Source organism: Leptonotus elevatus, chromosome 3 (assembly GCF_054856555.1).
Source record: "Leptonotus elevatus isolate MCC_2025b chromosome 3, RoL_Lele_1.0, whole genome shotgun sequence".
Classification (NCBI taxonomy): Eukaryota; Metazoa; Chordata; class Actinopteri; order Syngnathiformes; family Syngnathidae; genus Leptonotus; species Leptonotus elevatus.
In genome coordinates, this window is record NC_141241.1 from 3,894,068 (window position 1) to 3,916,123 (window position 22,056).

Sequence of the window (22,056 nt, forward strand, 5' to 3'; positions counted from 1 at the left end):
AGCATGATGGACGAATGATGATGTTGATTTTAATGTAATTAATGAGTTACTTGGACAGTTCAAGGTTGTAAAGTAGGCTACTTATAGCTATTGTCCGTTTTGGGCCCAATGGGCTGTATCTGTATGTGTTGTGTTTTTATACTTAGAAATTTGGACAGTTGCATTTCTGACTGGCAAATGGGGCCCATAGATGCTTAAATACAGGTTTACTATACTATAACGCAATCTAGTGGGGAAGTTTATCCATTACAGTTTACCCAACACGACAAAAAAAAAAGTTGGGTTTCTTTGTCTCCAGGCTCCAACAAACAAGCAAACAACAAAAACAGGGAAAAGTGGCATTTTCTACGTCTCTCTATCTAAAATAGCACAAAACGTAGAGGTTTAAGTAAAGTGACACTGATGGAACGTGAAGATGAATTCATTACTGCACATTGCACGCTATTTTGCGAATGTGTTTTTCCCGTGGTGATGAGAAATAAATGAACCGCATCCTGCACAACCTTCGCATGACATGACGAAGCCAGGTTTTTATGCAGATAAAATACTGGCAAAATTGCTACGGTGTCAAAAATGTGAAGACTGAACAATTAGAATTTGAAAGAATTGTGTAAATTTCAAACTCCCTCCCTCAAAGTGTCAGTTTAAGTACAAGCGCTTTCTTAGTTGATTTCCATCCAGATATGTATTAGAAATGAAATACATTTGGAAAGATCACCGATACGCCCTCGTTTTCGCCTCCTCTTGAAACTTTTATTTTGATAGTTAACGGAAGCACTTTGTTGCCCGCTACAGATGCTTGTCTAATGGTGGAGGTAAAAACGGGAGGGGAAGCAAGTTAGAGGCTCACGCCGCGATGTGTCGTAGTCACGCAGAGAGAGTGAGAGGACACACTTTGTGGGAAGAACTTCCACTGCCGTCTCCTCGAAGGTAAATAAACGTCAATTGTTGTTGTTTGTACTTCGTTGCCGGAAGGGCGGGAGGCAGGTTAGGTGAGCTTCTTCACCTGAGCTTCGCCCAAACTGACGTCCGACCCTTTGGAAAGTTGTTGAAAAAGCGAGGCCACACTTCCGGGTCCGATTTGCACTTATACATCGCTCTAAAGTCAACTAACCTTTACTTCTGTGTGTGTGTGTGTTGTTGTTTTTTTACACTTCAACTTCTGTCCATAGACTGTATAAAACCCTCCTACTACAAGATAAACAATGGACTCGTCGCCAGTCAATTTGTGTGGACAATTAAAATTGTTCAACCAAGATGACTTTTGAAGTCACCAGTCAATAGCAAAGCACATTTCGACAAAACCATTCCCACTCGCATTACTCGAGTGAAACACTGCAGTAAAATGACAGTGAGTGATTCACACCAAGTGATTGAGCACGGCACGAGTACTAAGACTCCACATACTGTACTGTATATTTTAGTTTTGAACCACAAAAACATTGCATGATTGTCAAGGAAGAAGCAGATTGCCACGGGGAAAGGAAACCTGGAATAATAGAGGGGATATTTTGAGAAAATGAAATGAAAATGATCTTTTGCTCCATTCAGTGACAGAATCTAGGCTTTGCTTTCTTAGCCACAGGTGAGTATGAAATTATAACTATAGTTAAGCGTTTAGTGGCGGTTATGGTCTGTCTTGCTTACACTTTAATACTTAAAAAAACATTTATTTTATGTCAAAGTTCACGTGCGGTTTTGATTGGCTGTTACATCTGCGATGTTGCAACGACATTCACTCCTATCCAGAAACCTATAGCCTGTACCTCGCTAGTACTTACCGTAACCCACACTTTAAATCTCTATCCCAAACACAGAAGAAATTCAGATTTTGTTGGGTTGAAACTTGACCGCATTTTTGATTGCGTGGTTGGGTTGAAACTTGAGCGCATTTTTGATTGCGTGCTTGCAGACATGACAACGGCCCATTTCTGATGCATACTTCAGTCTGACGGAGGACGAGGAAAGAACTCCCTGTCGTGTTCTGACACGACCCTCTACTTGTTTAGCTCGCACACTCACTACTGACTAGAAGGAGGAAAAAGAAGCCGAGGCGATCAGATCTGGTGAAAATCACTTTTTGTCATATGTGCGATGAGGCCCTTTTGTGGTTAGTGCCGTTTTGTGTGCTAATGACTGATTCTGTAAATCGCTTTGTTGCGGCCGTTGTGAAAGCGCTATAAAACTCGAGATAAGTTGAGTTGATTTATGTGAGGAAGAGGAAGTCACATGGTCATCGTCAGGAGAGAGTGAACGAGTGCGTGTGCTAGTGATGTAATCATATTGAAGTCTGGTTGACTTCTACGTTACTCTCATTTCAAAACAATGATCCCCCCCCAACCCCCAATCTATTGCGGGGTCAAACTGGCCATTGTAACACATTTTGTTGACTGTACAGGCACACTTTTTAGTCACATTATTAAACCTTCAAGTGGGACTGGGTAATATGGTCTGAAAGAAAAAGTTGTTTTTTAACAATCATTTCCCCCCTTAAAGGGGAAGTGTTAAACATTTCTTGACAATAACATGTTATATGTGACCTCACTAGTCTAAACATGACATTCTGATTAATATTACATTTGTGGAATAAGAGTTATGAAGCAAAATGTAGACGTTTTTATCCATCTCGGGGGGGGGGGGGGGGGGCGGCCATTTTGCCACTCGCTGTTGACTGAAGATGACATCAATGTTGCTCAGGGTTCAGTAAACAACCAATCACAGCTCAGCTTCAGAAAACAGGTGAGCTGTGATTGGTTGTTACCTGAGACCTGGGAAACTGTGATGTCATTTTCACTTGACAGCAAGTGACAAAATGGCCGCTCCCTGAGATGGATAAAAACGGCTGGATTTTGCTGCTTAAATCATATTCCACTAACGCAACATTAACCAAAATACCATATTTAGTCCAGTGGGGCTTCATAGAGCATATTATTGTGAAAAATCTCTTTAAATATTAAGCACACCATGTCTTTGGCACATAGATTGTATTTTTTAAAACTAACAACTTGGCAAATTAACATCACATTTTCCCTCTATCTGTGTTTTTTTTTTTCTCATCACCGTCGAGGTCGTCGATGGGGAGTTAGTACAACAACATTTGTCTGTCCATGAACCTTGGGTACATCGACAGTAATGTGTTGCTTTTTGATGTTGTGACCATGAATCTCTCACGGTTGCCCAAATGCCATCACGTCTTTCACCAGACAGACGCTATGTGACGCACTACATCGCTAATGTTCGCTGGCTGTCCGCCTACGCAATTAGGAAATAAATCCGAGTGTCTGATAGTGATGAGTCATGAAAACAAACAAATCTTTTTAAGTGAACATACTGATGGATGTATTTGCTTTATTAAAATGAGTGTTTTTAACTAATCAGTCAACATTAGCTCTTTTCAAAATAATCCCAATCATTCAGAGTTTTGACAATTAAATGCCGATATATTTCTTGCAGCCCAATCACGTCTGGTAAAGTTTGATAACTACATGCAAAATACAAGTTCTTAAATTCAGCCCAGAAGCCAATTTCAATTGTCGACCTGCTATTTGGTGGCCTTATTTATCATGAGTAGACCCACCAAAAAGTCTCAAGACGCCATGCCTGAAAAGATCCAGGAAGCATTCCGTTATGGACTCATGCCCTGATTCTTGTCACTCAGGATTGGTCCGCCCAGTGGATTTTTTGGGGACTAAAACTGTGTTGTTTTTTGCTGTGCTCCTAATCCCCATATTTGGGTCGGGCAGCGGATCTGTGACGCAAGCGCTTTGCTCGTGTTGCTCTCCAGACGCCGTGCGGTGCACAGGTTTTGTCATTTGTAGTGACTCGCATACAACGGGGAGGCAAAGTACACCTCGCAGACATACTGACTCCTGCAATATTTCAAGATTAATATGTATTTAATTCATTTATTTTAATTTTTTGAATTGGATGACTGAGTAATTAAATAATAATAGCAGTAAAATAATGCCATTCTTAAAATATGCTACTAAATAAATGTCATTAAAATACTACAATGCGTTTTTGGAAAAATAAAATAAATTAATTCATTCATTCATTGCAACATTAGAATGAGAGTATTTTATCATTAAAATGGACAATTTCTCATAAATATTTTAGTTTTTTTAGACTGCATTTATGAATGAGGTAAGTTTCTATTTATAACCGTTTAAACATTTATTTACATTGTTTTTAATAAAGTTAATTCATTTATTGTAAATATAGAAATTAAACTGTAGCAAAATAATCAAAACCCTCATCAATTAGTAGTCTAATTTAATATTGTTGGATTTCTTGTAAATTATAATTTTAAAAAACTTAATATAAAATTTAAAATGTTGACAAAAATGCATTTGCTCTAAGTATGTATTCATTGATCACATTAAATTATTGTAAATCAAATATTATTAATACAATCCATTTCACCAATACATCCAAATGACTTATTTTATGAAATAACTGGTTAATTTAGTTTAATTATCATAAATTAATTCTAAATTGTACAATTGAAAACACGTTGAATGAATTAATTCCTATTTTGTCATTTAAGAACTGTTTGACATATTTTACAGGCACTTTAACTTTCGTTTTTCTCATCTATTAATTATTTGGAGGGAAAAAAAATCATCTCATTAAATAAGTTGGTCAATATATTGTAAATAATGTACATATTAAGTTATACTACATATACAGTATAGCAAATGAAATGTATCACATAATTGTTTGATTGTTTACCATTGAATAATAATGAATCCAAATAATACATTTCAAACTTTTCTACACTCACGTGTCCCGCGTCATGTTACCGTGGTTGCGTGTTGTGTAAACGTTCGTCATTGTTGTGTGTTGTGGTTTTTTTTCCCCTTGTGTTTGTTGGCTGGCGATTTGGCGATGTGTTCAAGGGCCGGAAAGGCGAGTTTAAGCGTCTGTAAGAGAGACAATACTCTACACACAACACTTTGACAACAATATTCCCTTGTCCTTTTATTGTTTTTAAAAATCAACAAATAAATATTAACAATGGTTCATTTAAGATTGATAATTTTATTGTATTTTACAAGTAAATATGAGCTAGTTAAAAAATGTGTTTTTGGCACATCTTACAAGTTTAACCAAAAACTGAGAGTCAGTGATGCAATTATGACATCAAATCTGTCTGGAAACATTGCTAATGTCTTTTTTGCATTTTTTCTTTGCGCCGTAGATGTCGGTGAGCACGCTCTAAAAAAATCAGCACGCCTCGAATCCCAGCATGCTGCAGCACTTGCGACGGAAGCTGCGGCGGAACAAGCCGGGCGTGGGGAAAAAAGGGCCCGCCCAAGCGGAACCATCCTCCGTCGACCACCGCCTCAGCTCCTCGGTGCCCGACATGCGGGACTTAAAACATGGCGTCTACCGCACCACCCCTCCTTACCTCCGCAAGAATCTCGCACCCTCATACAGCAGCCCAACCTCACCACTGGCCCATCCTGCCCGACGAGATGGCTTAGAGGTGGGAGGAGGAGGAGGAGGAGGAGGAGGAGGAGGTGGTGCAGGTGTATCTACAGGTAGCGAGCACACACTAAGCGTGCCTGCCGACGACACTGACTGGACGTCCTCTCAGGAGTCGTTCAACAGCGTGCACATGGAGGACGGACCCCCAAGTTGGCGACGGCTGTCAGCCCGGAACAGCGGCGGCGGTGGCGGTGGAATAGAGGCCGAGGAACTGGCCCTGCCCGAAATGATGACCGTGTACAGCCCGGATGGTGCGGACGACGGCTCACAGGTGAGTTAGGGGAGAATTTTTTTTTTTTATGGATGTCTCTTCAAATTCTAGAAACATTTAGTAAATAGCGATATCGTGTTGTCGTGATTTTATTAGGACTGCTTATAATTTTCCATCCATCCATCCATTTTCTGTACCGCTTGTCCTCACAAGGGTCGCGGGGTTGCTGGAGCCTATCCCAGCTGGCTTCGGGCAGTAGGCGGGGTACACCCTGTACTGGTTGCCAGCCAATCGCAGGGCTGCTTATAATTTTATTTCCGGAAAAAAAAAAAAAATACTGTAATTCCAAAATATAAAATGTGAAATAAAATTATGCTTATAATTTTATTTCACATTTTAGATTTTGGAATTACAGTGTTTTTCGGACTATAAATCACACTTTTTTGTTCTCATAGTTTGACTGTTCCTGCAACTTCTACTCAGGTGCAACTTTTATATTTTAAAATGTATTTATTTATAGCTAACAGCTAGCTCTAGTTCGAAGTGACTTAAGGTCTGAAAAATATGGTATAACAACAATACCATATCTACAAATGTAACAGCTTGTTTAAAAAAAAAAAAGTACATTTAACTGCATTATATAAAGACAGTCAATTATGTTAAACACAATTGAAAGTTTGTTTCTCACATGGTCCTTCGGAAATTGAATTGCCCACACCTGCTTAAGAGGGTCACATGACACCGGTGTCGGCCGGGTGTGTTTGCTCAGGACGTATCCCGGAACACAAGATTTTCTTTTAGCAACACAACCAAGTCTGAAGTTTGATTCCGCCGCTTCCAGAGTATGTCTGAGTTCCACCGTACGACTGTAAAATATCCAATCCAGCAACTTTCATTATCAACATTCCTTCGCAGGTGTGTGAATGTTGGTGTGTGTCACAAGGCTGCAGGTTTAGTTGTGAACTCTGCATCGACTGAAGTCGGACTTGGAAAAAAACTCGCAGGCGTGTTGTCGGTCGCTTTCAACACGTGTGTACAAGTAGAATTGAGCGGGAATCCATTTTTGTTTGGAAGCAATGATGGCTTTGTTGTTCTGTTTGTGAGGTACAGACGGTTTGAAGGGGCAGGATGTCGAGGCGCCATTTTAGGGACATTTTACACAAAGAGCCCAAAAATCTGCATATAGTTTTGGTGCGTTTTTCAGGGAATAGTTATGATAGCTTATGTTCTATCTACTAAAAAAAAAACAAAAAAACAGCAAAGGTGTACCGTATACAGCTGTAGTATTTTATTGGCCTGTTGTGTTTACAAATCAAACTCCAACCTTTTCACGCCATTGTGCGGCGTCAGAGCGATTATTGAAGCTTGCCGGTGAGCAAATAGCTTTAGCGGAGGAACAAAAGCCGAGGTATTGTAGACAAGGTATCTCGTGTCGCCGCCGCCGCCGCCGCCCAGCTGCTGCCGTGGACGTTAAAGAAACGGCCTGCCGCTCAGAGCTTCTGCTTAGTTCGAGATTAGGCTCCACTTCAAAAATGGCAGCCCGGGATGATTTGCCACCACACGTTTGATGACATGATGCCAGGTGAGGAATGTTTTTATACTGTTTGCCAGCAGCTGTCATTGGTTATCAAACACTAAACGCTGTTGGCAAAAGAAGATGCCAGAGAATGTTTTTTTGGAGAACTGCATATGTTGCATTTGTCTTTCTTTTGTCAGCAAACAAAAAAAACGAAACTGCAAAGTATTAAGGTGAATCTTTGCAATGAGCTTTGACGCGAAGGTGCTGTGGGGGGGGGAAAGCGTCACAATTTAATGTTACCCATTGATCTTTTTTTTTTTTGCCAGGGTATTTTAAATTTGGTAGCAGTGATGAAACATGCTCATACTAAAGTGTGTGTGTGTGTGTGTGTGTGTGTGTGTGTGTGTGTGTGTGTGTGTGTGTGTGTGTGTGTGTGTGTGTGTGTGTGTGTGTGTGTGTGTGTGTGTGTGTGTGTGTGTGTGTGTGTGTGTGTGTGTGTGTGTGTGTGTGTGTGTGTGTGTGTGTGTGTGTGTGTGTGTGTGTGTGTGTGTGTGTGTCTCCAGCGTGACATGGAGTCTTCTAGCGCCTTTGAGGACGGCAAAGAGCCTTTGAGCTCCTTCTTGCTCACCATCAACCTGAAGGAGGGTCGCAACTTGGTCATCAGGGACCGCTGTGGTAAGAAGGAAAACAAAATGGCTTCTTCCCTTTTCAATTTTGTGCGCGGGTCAGTGAGACTTTTTTTGTGCATAAACAATGAATGCCCAATTTCAAGTGAAAATGGTTCTGGGGCCTGAATTTTCACCCCCCCCCCCCCCCCCCCCCCCACACACACACACACACACCAATATTCAATGATTATTTGTCAACGCGCTGTCAATCAAACGTTTGCACTGCGTTGAAGGCAGGAGGAGGGATGACCAGATAACTGTGTTACGGGTCGTCTGTCTCAATTCCTTTGCCTTTCTTTCACAACCGTGCTCTCTTTTCTGTTATCACATTTCACTTCAGTTCATTGTACTCAGAAGAGACACTTGCCTATCTAATAATCTTATAACAAACATGTAAGTACTGCACTTTAAGCGCTTGTTTGATGTGAATTGAAACCAACCGCCCCAAAAAAAAGTCTGTGTGTAAACAATGGCTTTAATTAAGGGTTTTATGACCTTCATGCAAATCTCCTTAAAGAGAACCGCTCCACTTAAGTAAATAGTTGTCCTGGACGCCCAAATGCGGAATAGGAGATGAGTTGTTTATCCGCAAAATCGATGTGTTCTGCTAGGAAAAACCCTTCAAAATTATCTTTCATAGCTTCAAGACATACGACTGGTTTTGGCGGCCTGAGTGCAGAAAAAAAAACGATTTAATGTTTTATTGAAGACCAAAGTTGCTTGTTGTTTAATAGTCGTGAGATCAAATAGCAACCAAACCGCACAGCTCGCAACACTGATGATGATGATAATAATAATAAAAAAAGCATCCTGACACTTTCTCCCGAATCGATTGGTTACATTGCCGTAATCTTGCCGGTCAGGTATGTGACATAATGTCGCTGCAGGTTAGCAGTGTGTTAGCTGCGCTGGGATTCCAGGTGGCTTATTGTAACCTGTCTGAGCCCCACCCTGCTACTGTATGTTTACTCTCCGCCAGGGCCGATAACCCGGAATATGAGACCAGGGATCAAAGTCCGTCTTTTCTCTTGTTGCGGCTGTCTAGTTTGTTTAATTAGCCTTGATTAATACGACACTCGGGTTACCGCAGCAAAACCATTAACAGGCAAAGATGGTTCAAGGATGCACTGCATTTGGCTTCTTCTTCCAAAATCAAATTTGAGGTGTGCTGTGGAAGCACTGAAGCCCTCTGCTTATTACAACAAAGCCAGGAGCTTTTGCAAAAAAAAAAAAAAAAAAAGCACATGAAAAATGTCAGCGTAAACAAACGTGGTCGTTTTTGCTAATTAGAAAAGGAAAATGTGGCTTGGGTTGGCAGTCATTTTACTGTGGGAGCAGAACAGGAAGTTGTGGCCCATCAAACCCAAACAATCGTTTTTCTTTTCCGGAAGGCTCATGTGGTAACTTCCAGTCAACGTTGAGAAACATGTGACTTTTATTAATTATTTATTTTATTTTATCCAAGCTGTTCTCAACAAGTATACCTTTTTTTCTACTGGCTTTGTTTTGTAAACTATGATTAGAAAAAAAAAAACGACCAAAAAGTTATGAATGTATATTTATGTGCCAATTTTAGTTATCAGCTAACATGAACAAATCGGTCTCCTCCATCTTTCTAACGTACGATGCAAAAGTCTTAGACCACCATTACATTAGATTTGTTGTTTTAGCAATCCATCCCATAATAATCATCTAGAATTAGAGGGCAAACCTCCACCAAGGCTAAACTAAAAGTAACAAAGACGATGCCACAGTCGGGAAATTTACGGTACTGTGTGAATAGAAACATTTCATAGAGCTTTGTATTTGCATTTGTACGTTCGCAGGCTACTTCCTGATTGATGGAGGATAGAAAACAATGGGAAGTTCCATTATGTTTCTGGGAGTTGGACAGTTCCAATGATAACCTTATTGGCTCACAATCACATGGTTTAAAAAAAAAAATGTAATTGGTTGTTCCTCATTCACCATCCGTGTCCAACGTTTTGTCAAACATTAGTGTTGTTTTCAATTGATCAATCTCACATGAACCTACTAGTCATCATTTATTAAATTTTTTCTCTCCATTATCAGGCACCAGCGACCCGTACGTGAAGTTCAAACTGGAGGGTAAGACCATCTACAAGAGCAAAGTGATCCTCAAGAACCTGAACCCCGCATGGAGCGAGAACTTTTCCGTCCCTATCCGGAATCTCAGCCAGTGGCTCTACGTCAAGGTGGGGCCACAATATGATGTCCAAAAACAAAAACATCTGACTTTCATCGGTCACCATGGTAACCGAGGCCATGACAACGCAGGTGTACGACCGCGACCTGACCACCGACGACTTCATGGGCTCGGCCAGCGTCCTCCTCAGCGACCTGAACCTGGACAAGTGAGACCTGTCAATCACTTTTGGATCTTTATAAAAATTTAACTTCTTGTACGAGATTTTAAAGTGTCTTTGTCACGTTGACTTTTTTGTGGAGGGTGAACGGGTTGTGTCTGCGTCTGGACGACCCCAACAGCCTCGAGGACGACATGGGCGAGATTCTGCTGGACATGAGCCTCAAGCGCAGAGATGGAGACAGCCGGCGCGGACCAGTAGGGGGCGCTTTTGCACGCCTTTATTGCATGGCTTCTCGCGGCTGCTTTTTGTTGCGCATTTGACTTTAACGTGTGTATGAAAAGGCTCAGTCAGTTGTTCAGATTCCAGGTTAGCATTATTTTTAGCATTAGCTTTCGGAGTTCTCAGATGTCCAAGACTGTTAGTTGCCATTTTCAAGAGATTTTAGGGTAGGTTATGTAAATTATTAATTTAAAAAAAATAATAATGCTGGTGTTTTAATTTTTGTATAAATTTTATACAAATTAGCCTGAAAGTCTGACTTTGCCTTGTATTTGTTTTGTGTGTTGAGTAAGTAATTAATGCCACATGTGTTGCATTGTGCCATCCACTGCCAACTAACCTGACTGTGCTTTGTCTTCTGCACCTAACACGCAGCGCTGGCCACAAATCCGAAAACGCAGTAGTCGGGTAAGGCTCGTCCACACTAACAGAACGTTGTCACATGCTTTCGGCGTCATTTCTGCTCAAAGTACCAAAATAGAAGTCCGTTACTGTTTTCAGGGGATGTTAGTTGTTTTGTTGTCCATACGCCAACAAAGAATTTAAACATTAAGATATGCAACAAGTAATTGAAACAAATACAAATAATAATAATTATTATTATTATTATTGCTAAATTAAATTCTCTACACAACATTGAAATTAGATGCTACGTATTGTTTTATTTTTATATATATATATTTTTAAAGGAATTTAGATACTAAATAATGTGCTGATCAAATTTAGAGAATAAATGTGTACAAGAAATTTGACCGTTAAAAAAAATTCACAAACTGATGCTATATTTGTTTATCAAAGAATTTTGATGAATTGTGCAGAATGAAGGAATTTAGCTGCTTATGATGTTTACAAAAACAAACTGGGTTAAAATGAGCTTTAAAAACACGTATGTTAGGTTTATTGACTGCCTTGACCTTGATTTTTACAAAACACTAAATTGTTTTAATGTTTATAAACGCATGTCCACAATGTACATTAGGTTCATAACAAGACTAAATTGTCTTTAATGTTCATTTAAAAATAAGTCTTTATCTTGTCCATTTATAAAAAACTTAATTTAAGACATATAAATATTTATTTTTAATGAACGATTTGGGAGAATGTCTCTGATGAATTCTTGTGTCTAGGCTTTCCTGAAATAAAATTCTGAGAAACATCCATTTAGTAAGTGAAAAGTTTGGTATAGTCTTATTTTATTTTAACACAGTGAATGTGAGACCCATAAATGCAGTGACCTTTTTTTTTTTTTGATGCACCAGCCCTGTTTACTGGTGTTTGACTCCATGCATGCTTGTATAAGGCTGTTAAACACGCATGCATGTCTGCATGATGCACGTCACCACAATGCAGCACTGCCTGCTTCACCTAACTTGTGCGCTAACACATTAGCTACACCTGCATGCACGGTGCAGTGAGATCCAGGAGGCAAAAGTGGGGGACTTCAAGTCACATGATATTGATTTTTAGGTCGCCGATTTTTGGACTTGCTTGGGTCAAATTTATGAAAAACCCAACATTACTTTGACATGATATTCATGATGTAACTTCATGACTTGCCAAGTCATGCCTGTCCACATTTGCAAATCAGAAATTTTCAGATTTGACACCAACTTTTTTTTTTTATATATAAAAAAAAATATTTGACACCAACTTCAAACTTGTAACCCTGTAACTTAATCCCACTTCTCCCAGGAGCACCTTAAGGTTAGCCTGCTAGCTAGATTGAACTAGCACACTTCGTCTCCCACAATTGGGTTCTTTCCAGCAGAGCTCGCGACTGTCCGAGGCGCTGAGGAAGAGTCAACTTTGGAGTTCGTTAGTCAAGGTGACGCTGGTGGAGGGTCAGGATGTTTCCGTGGACTCGCCCACCGGCCAGTTTTTTGTCCGCTTCCGGCTGGGCGAGCAACGATTCAAGAGCAAGGTTAAAAAAAGTTTTCAAAAATTTACTATAAATCAGTTCGCAATTTATCTTGTCAGCTAAAGCTAAATGAATAAGTACTATACAAAAATACATTTTAATGAATCAATTTGGGGGTAAAAAAAATTGCTAAATTAATGAAACAAATATAGATGATGCTTGGTGTTTTGTTCTGTTTTTTCTTGTAGAATGTTGGTAAGGTGTCCAAGCCTCAATGGAGAGAGAGGTTCACCTTGAACCACTTCCTGGACGGCACCAGCATCCTGGAGGCAGAACTCTGGTCCAAAGAGGGACGACGAGCCGAGGAGTGTTTGGGAGTGTAAGTCTCTGTATGCTGCCTCCTTCTGTGCGTGTTGCTCCCGCTTGGATTCCATTTGATTCCTCGCGCAGGTGCGAGGTGGATCTTTCCAGCGTCGCCCTAGACGAGAGGCAACACTACACGCTAACGTTGGACTCGGGCCGAGGACAGCTGGTTTTCTTGGTCACGATCAGCACCTGTAGCGGGGTCTCCATTTTGGACCTCTCGGCGGCGCCCCTCGACACGCCAGCTGAGCAACAAAACCAGCTGGAAAACTATGTCAGTACCGCTACAACTGCTCTGTTTGTCCACTAGATGGCAGTATTTGTCTGAAAATGAGCACGGTGTTGCGTGCCCAGATGTTTTCATTAGCTAGAAATTCCATTGCTATTGTCCAATATGTGCCCAATAGTAATAATGATGTTAAAAAAATTGACTAAGATTACTGTTAAATGTTAAAAATGTATTAAATTCACCCAAATGTTTTTATATTGGAAGAGATTATTTTAAATTGTAATTTAAAATTGTGCATTTTTTTCCCTAAAATCCTTCTTTTTTTTTTTTTATAAATGCAATTTAGAAGATCATTATCCCAAACTAATTCAAAACGTAACATTATTAAAACATACACCTGCATATAAGTAATAATACGATTAAAAAATAATAATAATAATTAAGAAATGCCATAAAAATAGCAGCATTTCCCAAAGTTGTCTTTGGCAACAACAATAACAAAAAAAACATAATTAATGATGTAATCAAAAATGACTAAGTATTTCTTTATAATCATAACATTAAAAACAAAAATATATCTATCAATAATTGCTGTTGAAAATGGGTAAATATCCCCAAAATCTCATTGCAAAAATGTCCTACTGTTTTTTTGTTTTAAAATAAATGTAAAAAAAAAACTAAGAGTATTTGTATTGTTCCTCATGTCGCATTAGCATCATGCTTGTTGTCATTTCAGAGCCTTAAAAGGTCCTTGAAGAACCTCAGCGACATTGGCTTTCTCCAAGTCAAAGTCATCAAAGCGTGTGATCTGCTGTCTGCTGATCTGAACGGTAACCTCAAGCGTTTGTTTATAAGTGGAAAACACGTTGCATTGTGGGAACTCGGTCTGAGCATTTGTTTGGTGTAGGCAAGAGCGACCCCTTCTGCGTCTTGGAACTCTGCAACGACAGGCTGCAGACGCACACCGTCTACAAGAGCCTCCATCCTGAGTGGAACAAAGTCTTCACCTTGTCAGTATTCTTTCACTTATTTCATTTGCCTTTTTTAAAGTATTTTTTAATAGTTTGCCACTCACCTTCTTCAACATATTTTAATAAGTCCAGAAATTACTTTTAGAAATTTAAATAATTTAGAATGCACCCAACAAAGAATTTAAACATTATTGTATGCAACAAGTAATTGAAACATTAAATAAATAAATAAAAATATCATTATTATTATTATTATTATTATTGCTAAATTAAATACTCTACACAACAATGAAATTAGATGCTACATATTGGTTAGAAAAAAAATAGATACTAAGTGTATTCAAGAAATTTGAACGTTAAAAAAATTCACAAACTGATGTTATATTTGTTTATCAAGGAATTTTGACAAATAGTGCAGAATGAAGGAATTTAGCTGCTAAATAGTGTGCACAATGAGTATTTGTTGATTAATGCCCATGCTGAGGAATTTAAACACACAATATTGTTCCGAATAAGGAAAATTGATGCAAAAATAATGTAAACAGCAAGGAATGGTTGTTGTGTGTCCAAAGTCCTGTGCGTGACGTCCACGAGGTTCTGCTTGTGACCGTCTTCGACGAAGACGGAGACAAAGCTCCAGACTTCCTGGGCAAAGTGGCCATTCCTCTGCTCTCGGTACAAAGCCGCCTCCTTCTCTCCCTTCGTCACGTTTTCCCTCCGGCGTTGCATCGGCATCTCGTGTCACGCCGAGACGTGATCCGACTCGACCGGCGGTCCGGTTCACGGTCCGGTCGGTCCCGCGCCCCCGCTGACCCTTTTTGTGTTGCCGCTGGACGCAGATCCGCAGCAGGCAGCAGATCAGCATGCCCCTGAAGAAGGAAGACATGGGCGACCTCACCAAAGGAAACATCACGCTGGAGCTGGAGATCATTTACAATCCCGTGAGTCCACGTCCGGAACGTCACTCTTCGTCAAACCTCCAACCACCTCTGACAGTTTTTTTTTTTATGTTTGTAATGCAGGTCCGAGCAAGCATAAGAACATTCCAGCCCCGGGAGAGAACATTCATGGAAGATAATCCCAAATTTTCCAAAAAGGTTAGAGATTCTTTTGACAAATTTATTTCAAAGCCAGTTCCTAAATGCCACACCTCCAATAAATGGCTTGAAGTCAATAAATATCTCCAGACACATTTTTTTGTCAATACAATAAATAAAACTGCATTTGTAAATAAAGGCCTCTCTTCCATAAATAACATCGCCAGGTACACTCTGCAGTGAAGACATTCATTTGTATAAATAAAGGCCTTCCCCTAATAAATAATGCATCCCTTAAATAGGCTGCTAGATGTGCAATTTGGGGTTTTATGGTATATTTCACTAGTATTTTTATTATTGTATACATTAGTAAATAAAGGCTTCTCTTCAGTAAATAACTTTGCCAGGTACACGCTGCAGTGAAGACAATAATTTGTACAAATAAAGGCCTTCCCCAAATAAATGATGCACCCCTTAATAGGCTGTTAGATGTGCAATTTGGGGTTTTATGGTATATTTCATTAGTATTTTTATTATTGTATACATTAGTAAATAAAGGCTTCTATTTAGTAAATAACTTTGCCAGGTACACGCTGCAGTGTAGACTATAATTTGTACTACTAAAGGCCTTCCCACAATAAATAACGCACCCCGTAATAGGTCATCTAGGCTTTAAGATGTGCCTTTTGGGGTGGGGGGTGGTGTTATGGTATATTTTTCTGCAACATGATGGTTTGGGTTAAGTCTGAAGGTCCAAAACTCACCGCCCGATGAGTGGATCCAGTCCAAGTGTTCCTCCCTCGTGTAAAGTGGTAAAAGCAAAAGGGGCCCCGCTGCTTTGAATTGAGCGTTAATGGCCGCCAACCGTGCCGTCTTCTGCCACATTAGTTTGATATACAGTGTGTGAGACATGTTGCCAGACCGGGTGCCTGACTGTCTGTACTCCCCACAAAAGGCTCATTGTTGCCACACAATACATCGCCCGCTAACGCCCAAATTGGCTTACAGTGGCCGTGACGTCCGGTGTGGTTCCTACTGCTTGTTTTCATGTTGGACAAAATCAGGTCAGATTTCTGACGTGGAACCCACCCTGCCCGACCGCGGTGGAGCCCGGATGTCAAAACACAGACCCGCACTCTCCGCTGTGCTGTGCGGACAACCGGCTTGCTGCTAATTTACTGTCTTTGAAGTTGATGTTAATGTTTTTGTAAACATAGAAAACAAGTTCGTTCAGGGTGGCAGGACCCAAGTGGTCGTCGTCTCACGACCCCGAAGGTTGTGTTTTCGATCCTGAGCCCTTGCTAGCATTTCAAAGTATCTTTGAGCAAGTGTGTTCATCTGAACTCATTCTCTGCCATTGACGGCTATAGACGTCAAATAATTTGTTTTAACTGCGCTGGCAGTAAATACATTAATGATTTATTTTTTATGGATTATCCTATTTTTTATTCCATCGATTACTCTGGGAAATGAAAGCGTAAGAGTTGAGATTGGAACCTGTGCCACTTCACCTCTGCGCCGCCCTGTTAATTTTGTTTTCATTTTGTTTCCCAGGCTCTGGCCAGGAACCTGCAGCGAGTGCAGGCGTTGTACCGGGCCATCACGTCTACGCTGCACTACGTGAAAAGCTGCTTCCAGTGGGAGAACGTCCAGAGGAGCCTGCTGGCGTTTGTGGTCAGTTTGTGACGTTCACTTTACACAAAACCTCTAAAGTTGCATTGTGACGAAGTTTACTTTGGTGCACTCCATTTTTTGGCCCTTGTGGGAGAAACAACAGTACTGAAAGGGGCGGTGCTACACACTTTGCTTGATGTGAGGTGTTTATTAAAGTGAACCAAGCTCCTGGATTTATTTATTTGAGGTATTTATGAATAAATTAAAACAATGGTATTTAAGTGAGGCAAGGTTTTTTTATTCAAGTGGACAAAGCATCTGATTTTTTTTAACTAATATTTAGCCTAGCTACATAAGCTAAATGAGGTATTTATTTGGATGAAGCACATGGCGAGGTGTTTTTTGTTTTGTTAAAATGGAATAAAGAACAATTTTTTTTTTTTTTAAAGGAGGTTATTATTGGAGGCGCTGTGTTTTTATTCCAGGAAATCTGTTGATTTTGAACTGATACCAGGTAAAAAAAAATATATAAAAAAAAAAACACTAGGTGCTTGGTCTGCGTAAAGAAGGAATTTTATTAAGGCTAGGCATTTATTAATTCAAGGTTAAAAAGTCCAAGAAAGAGGAATTCAATTGAGGTGTTGTGTTGATTTATTTAAATGGACAAGACCATTTTTTATTTAGTCATTACTTTAAAAGTAGGCCTTTTATTAAAATGAGGCCTTTATTCTCTGAAGTGGGTGAAGAACCTAGCATGTTTTTAAAGGAGGCATTTAACTGAGGCTATGCATTAATTCAAGTGTACAAAAGACTTGTTTTTTTAAAGGGCATTTAATTGAGGCGAGGCATTCATTCAAATGTACATAACACCTGTTTTTTAAATGGAGGCACCTAATTGAAGTGCAGCGTTTATTATTCATGTGAACAAAGTGATTGCAGTTGGGAGAGGTGTTTTTTTTTTTATCTATATGAGGCGAGGCATGTATCCATTTAAGTGGACGAGGCACTTGCCGTTGTGTTAATTAATGGAGGTATTTAACTAAGGCAAAGTATTTAGTCTCTCGCTGCATTTGCATTCTCGTTAATCTCCTGTGGAAATTGTCCCAAATTTCTGAAAACGTTCCCGAATCAGGATCAGAAATGTCGCAGCTCGCTTTTCCAACTCACCGGGGATCCGGAATATTCCGAGATCCTGTAAAGTCTTCACAAAATGATGAAAGCCGAATGGACGTGGGCGGTCCTTGGCGGAGGTCTAGTCAAAGGAGATAATAACACACAGACACTGCACGGCCATCTGCTCTCATCTTCTCACACTAAACGCCTCACCCTTTATTTCCTTCCTTCTTCCTAAATCCCTGCTTTGGCCCGGGTCCCTGGGATTACCGCCCTGGCATGCCGCGCTTTCCTCCAGCATTAAGTTGGGAGATCCCGTCGGTGGCAACATTTGGTAGCTCTTCTTTTCTTTTCTTTTTTTGTCACTGGATTGTGTTTCCCGCTCTGCACATGAAACAAGTCAATGATCACAATCTTTATGAGCCGGGATACTTTTACAGCAGAACGTGATTTGTGGTTTGGCCTTCACAGTGGCCTCATAGTGACTGTTGCCCCTTTTATACTGCAACACCCACATTATGAACCAATAATGGTGGTGTTTGCAACGACAACAAAAAAGGTTTTGTTTATATTTTCAGGCTCCAAAACGCTGTCTAAAAATGACATTTGTTTTCAAAAGACAGAAACATCTTTAAAAGGTATTTACTTGAGGTGTGGTGTTTAGTTCTTCAAGAAGACCATTTTTGAGGAGGCATTTGGAGGTCTTATTTATCCACGTGGAAAAGCACCATTAACTGTTTTTTATGCGCTTATTTATTTTTCCCTGATTGGACGAAGCATTAATTGTTTTAATTAAAGGAGGCATTTATTGTGGTGAAAGATTTATTGATTCAAGTGGATGATTGATGCATTCATCTACTGTAGCTGGACAAAGAACCAGATTTTTTTTTAAGGATTTTATTTTATTATTCTTGAGGCGAGGCCTTTATTCAAGTAGACAGATTGCCTGTCATTTTTAAAGGAAGCAAGCAACTGAGGCCAGGCATTTATTTTTTTACCAAATACAAAGCACCTGCAAGCCAACACAAATATATTCATATTTCTGGTCATGTGTTGCTAGGCAGAACTCCATCGGCCAAAATGGTCATGCACTCATATTTATTGTGGCCAGACTAAGAAAAACACTGAGGCTCAGAATTAGCAGGAAGTGGTATTGCTCCAAACGGGAAATAGCTGCTCTCTCATTGGCTGGCTAATCATGTGACATGCGTGCAGGTGTTCCTTTTGATGGTGTGGCACTGGGAGTTCTACATGCTGCCCCTCATCCTGGTACTGCTCATCTCATGGAACTACTTCCAGATCCGCTCCGGACACGTCAGTCAAGACCTGGTGAGGTGGACAAAGTTCCTGTTATTTTTTTAAATCCAAGATGTCAAATGGAGGTGAGGCTTTCATTTATTTCAACATTAGTGGACGGAGCACCTGGTGTTTTTAAAGACCGTTAAATTCAGGCTAGACTTTTATTAATTCAAGCTGAAGTTAGATGCCGTTTTAAGGCGTTTATTTGAGGTGAGGCGTTTATTCATTCAAGTCGATGAAGGACCTGTTGTTATTTTAAGCAAGGTGTTTATTTTTTCAAGCTAAAGGAGGTATTTATTTATTCAGGTTAAGGGTCCGTTTTTTTTAGTTGTCATACACACGTGCTCACTAAAAATGAACGCAAACTGATCCCTTCACTTCACTTCTCAGAGCAGTATGGACGTCGGTGACGAAGAGGAGGAAGACGAGAAGGTAATGAATTTTTAAAAAAACGGCAAACTAATAAATACTCAACAACATGTGGACAACGGAAGCGCGTTTATTTGCGTGTCTGACGTCAGGAATCCGAGCGTCGAGGTCTGATGGAGAAGATCCACATGGTGCAGGACATCATCATCAGCCTTCAGACCTTCCTGGATGAGATGGCCAACTTCGGGGAGAGGATTAAAAAGTAACATTTACACTTGTTCACATTTCATGTTGGGGTATTTGGTAAAAAATTAAATCTGTGTTTTATTGATTGATTGATTTATTTATTTTCCCCAGCACATTCAACTGGTCCGAGCCCTTCCTGTCCAGCCTGGCTTTGCTGGTTTTTGTCACCGCCACCGTGCTCACCTATTACATCCCACTGCAATACATTGTCTTGATATGGGGTAAGAGGCAAGCAAAAATGACTTTTTGAATTATTATTAATTTTTTTTTACAGTTACAAGAACTACACCCTCTTGATTTGGTTTGTTTTTCTTTCTTTTTTTTTTCTTTTTTTTTTGCAGTGCTGACATGTCAATACGATGGCGTATTAGGGCCATGTTATAAATATATTTTTTTAGAGGGCGGGGGCAATATACCGCGAAAAAAACTAAAAAATTGGCCACTCTATAAAGTCACAAATTTGCCATTTATAAAGTAGCAAATATGCATGTTTTTTTTCTCTGAATATTGCCCCCACGCTCTTATCAAATATATATATATATATATATATATATATACGTGGTCCTAATACGCTGTCGTTTGTCAACATACTGTTAAAAAAAAAAAATGGTGTTTGTATTTTGGCAGGCTTAGTCCCTACCTCCACTGTACATGTTTGGAAAAGATAAAAAGAAAGAAAGAAAGCTAGAGCAAGCATCAAAGTCAAGGTGGTCCAAAGTGTGTTAGATTACATGCAAATAAAAATGTCAAAGAAATGACGGTGTGGGAAAGAAATGATAATCAAGCAATAATTGATGTTTTGTGGTGATATTTTGTTTGTGTGCCAACAGAGAGCTGAGTGTTAATGATATCTTTTCTTTCTTTTTTTCTTTGTTCAGGCATCAACAAATTCACCAAGCGATTGCGCAACCCTTTCTCCATCGACAACAACGAGCTGCTGGACTTCCTGAGCAGGGTACCTTCAGACGTGCAGAAGGTAAGCTCGACCGTTGAGTTGCGTCACTAACAACTAGTCGAACTCAATTTTTTGCTCGTCTTCGCGTAATTAGCTTCCTCTTTGTCGTGATGGAGCGTGAGAGGAGCGAGAGCTTTTATTTTCCCAAGACGAGACCACAGCCAGCCTCATGTCAGTTCTTAGTCAATCAGGGAAGGCTGGTCACATGACTGCACAATAAACATCTACTTTTACTTTAAAACAGCTCTAAAGTGCTATTCAGATTTTACTTTGGGGAGAAAAATGTTGTCGAAGTTTTCGATTGTTTGGTTTTGTTATTAATGATAAATGTTGATGATGTTGGTGTTTTTAGGTCCAGTACAGTGAGCCAAAAGGCATCAAGAAAAAGAAGACCACGTAAACCGACAAAGACTGAGGTCCCGCCCACCGTCTTTCATCATTGATGACTTTGGAATATATATTTTTGTATGTGCTTTCTACTTTTGAGTACTGAAACCACTTGGCGGCAAAAGACAGACTTGTTTACTTTTAATTTCATTTACTTCTTTTATTTGATGTTTTATTTCATTTATTTCATAGGAAATATGCACATTATTTATTATTGTCTGGCATTCTAACAGCAATAAATGCACGCGCTCACTTGTCTTTTCTTTGTGGGTGGCCATTCATCCCCCACTCTGACCCTGACGACCTGTTGTCACACCTGCAGCCCCTAATCCCAACATCCCAAACCACTCAAATGAAAACATTTAGTATTTTACCAAAATGAAAGAAAAGTAGTTTTTTTTTATATAGTTGCGATGTGACTAATACAGTTAGGATTTTATGAAAATATATATTCAGAATGAGTCCAAAATATTGAAAAAATATTTTTTTTAGATTAGAATTAATTGGAATATTACGTAAATTGTAAAATAAAATAAGACAGTCTCAATTTCACAAGAATTAATGAAGACGTTTTTTTTTTTTGTTATGGTGACAATTTTGGAAATTAAATACATTATTGTATAATAAATGCTAAGTGTAAGAAAATGGAATATGATATTAAGTTGTGGAAAGAAAAAGTAATTTTTACTCCGACGAAGTTGAGATATACGCTAAGTCATCACTTTGTGCTCCATCACGCGTGACCTTCACAAGGTCACAGAGGCGGGCACGCGACAGAAGGCGCGAACACGACGTCGACCCTCGCACCTCGACGTCTCGTTAGCGTCAACGCCGCAGATGAATATTAATGAGCTGCCTTCAAGGTCGCGTCAATTTGACGCATGTGGCGCAAGCGCCACTATAATGAAGATGTGAATATGTACCAGCCGCGCATTAGCAAGTCAAATCGCACCTTCACGTGCCGCAAACATGGCCGCTGCTGTTGCGTCTCAGAGGACTTGTTAGATCTCGGCGTGTGCGTGCGTGCGTGCGTGCTCGTGTTATCGTCAAGAACATCAATTGCGACACAGACTAGGCTTAAGGCGCATGTACGTTGTCACAAATAAAGATGACTGTAC

The 22,056-nt window shown here is 39.9% G+C and overlaps 1 protein-coding gene across 4 annotated transcripts; it reads left to right on the forward strand.

Moving 5' to 3' along the window:
- Positions 1–788: 788 nt before the first annotated feature.
- Positions 789–21,190, forward strand: mctp2b (multiple C2 domains, transmembrane 2b). 4 transcript variants are annotated; one of them, XM_086071770.1, is made up of 22 exons: positions 789–930; positions 5,201–5,761; positions 7,784–7,895; positions 9,962–10,104; positions 10,187–10,263; positions 10,358–10,472; positions 10,873–10,905; positions 12,263–12,418; positions 12,604–12,734; positions 12,806–12,992; positions 13,684–13,777; positions 13,855–13,957; positions 14,491–14,593; positions 14,758–14,859; positions 14,941–15,015; positions 16,510–16,629; positions 18,898–19,011; positions 19,372–19,413; positions 19,503–19,612; positions 19,708–19,817; positions 20,475–20,572; positions 20,904–21,190. In XM_086071770.1, exons 2-22 carry the CDS (start codon positions 5,249–5,251, stop codon positions 20,949–20,951), a joined length of 2,586 nt encoding a protein of 861 aa, XP_085927896.1. In that variant the 5' UTR covers positions 789–930; positions 5,201–5,248; the 3' UTR covers positions 20,952–21,190. The 4 variants fall into 4 exon arrangements, with proteins under 4 accessions (XP_085927896.1, XP_085927897.1, XP_085927898.1 ...); XM_086071771.1 differs by having other exon boundaries at positions 12,266–12,418; XM_086071772.1 differs by lacking the exon at positions 10,873–10,905.
- The last annotated feature ends 866 nt before the right edge of the window (positions 21,191–22,056 follow it).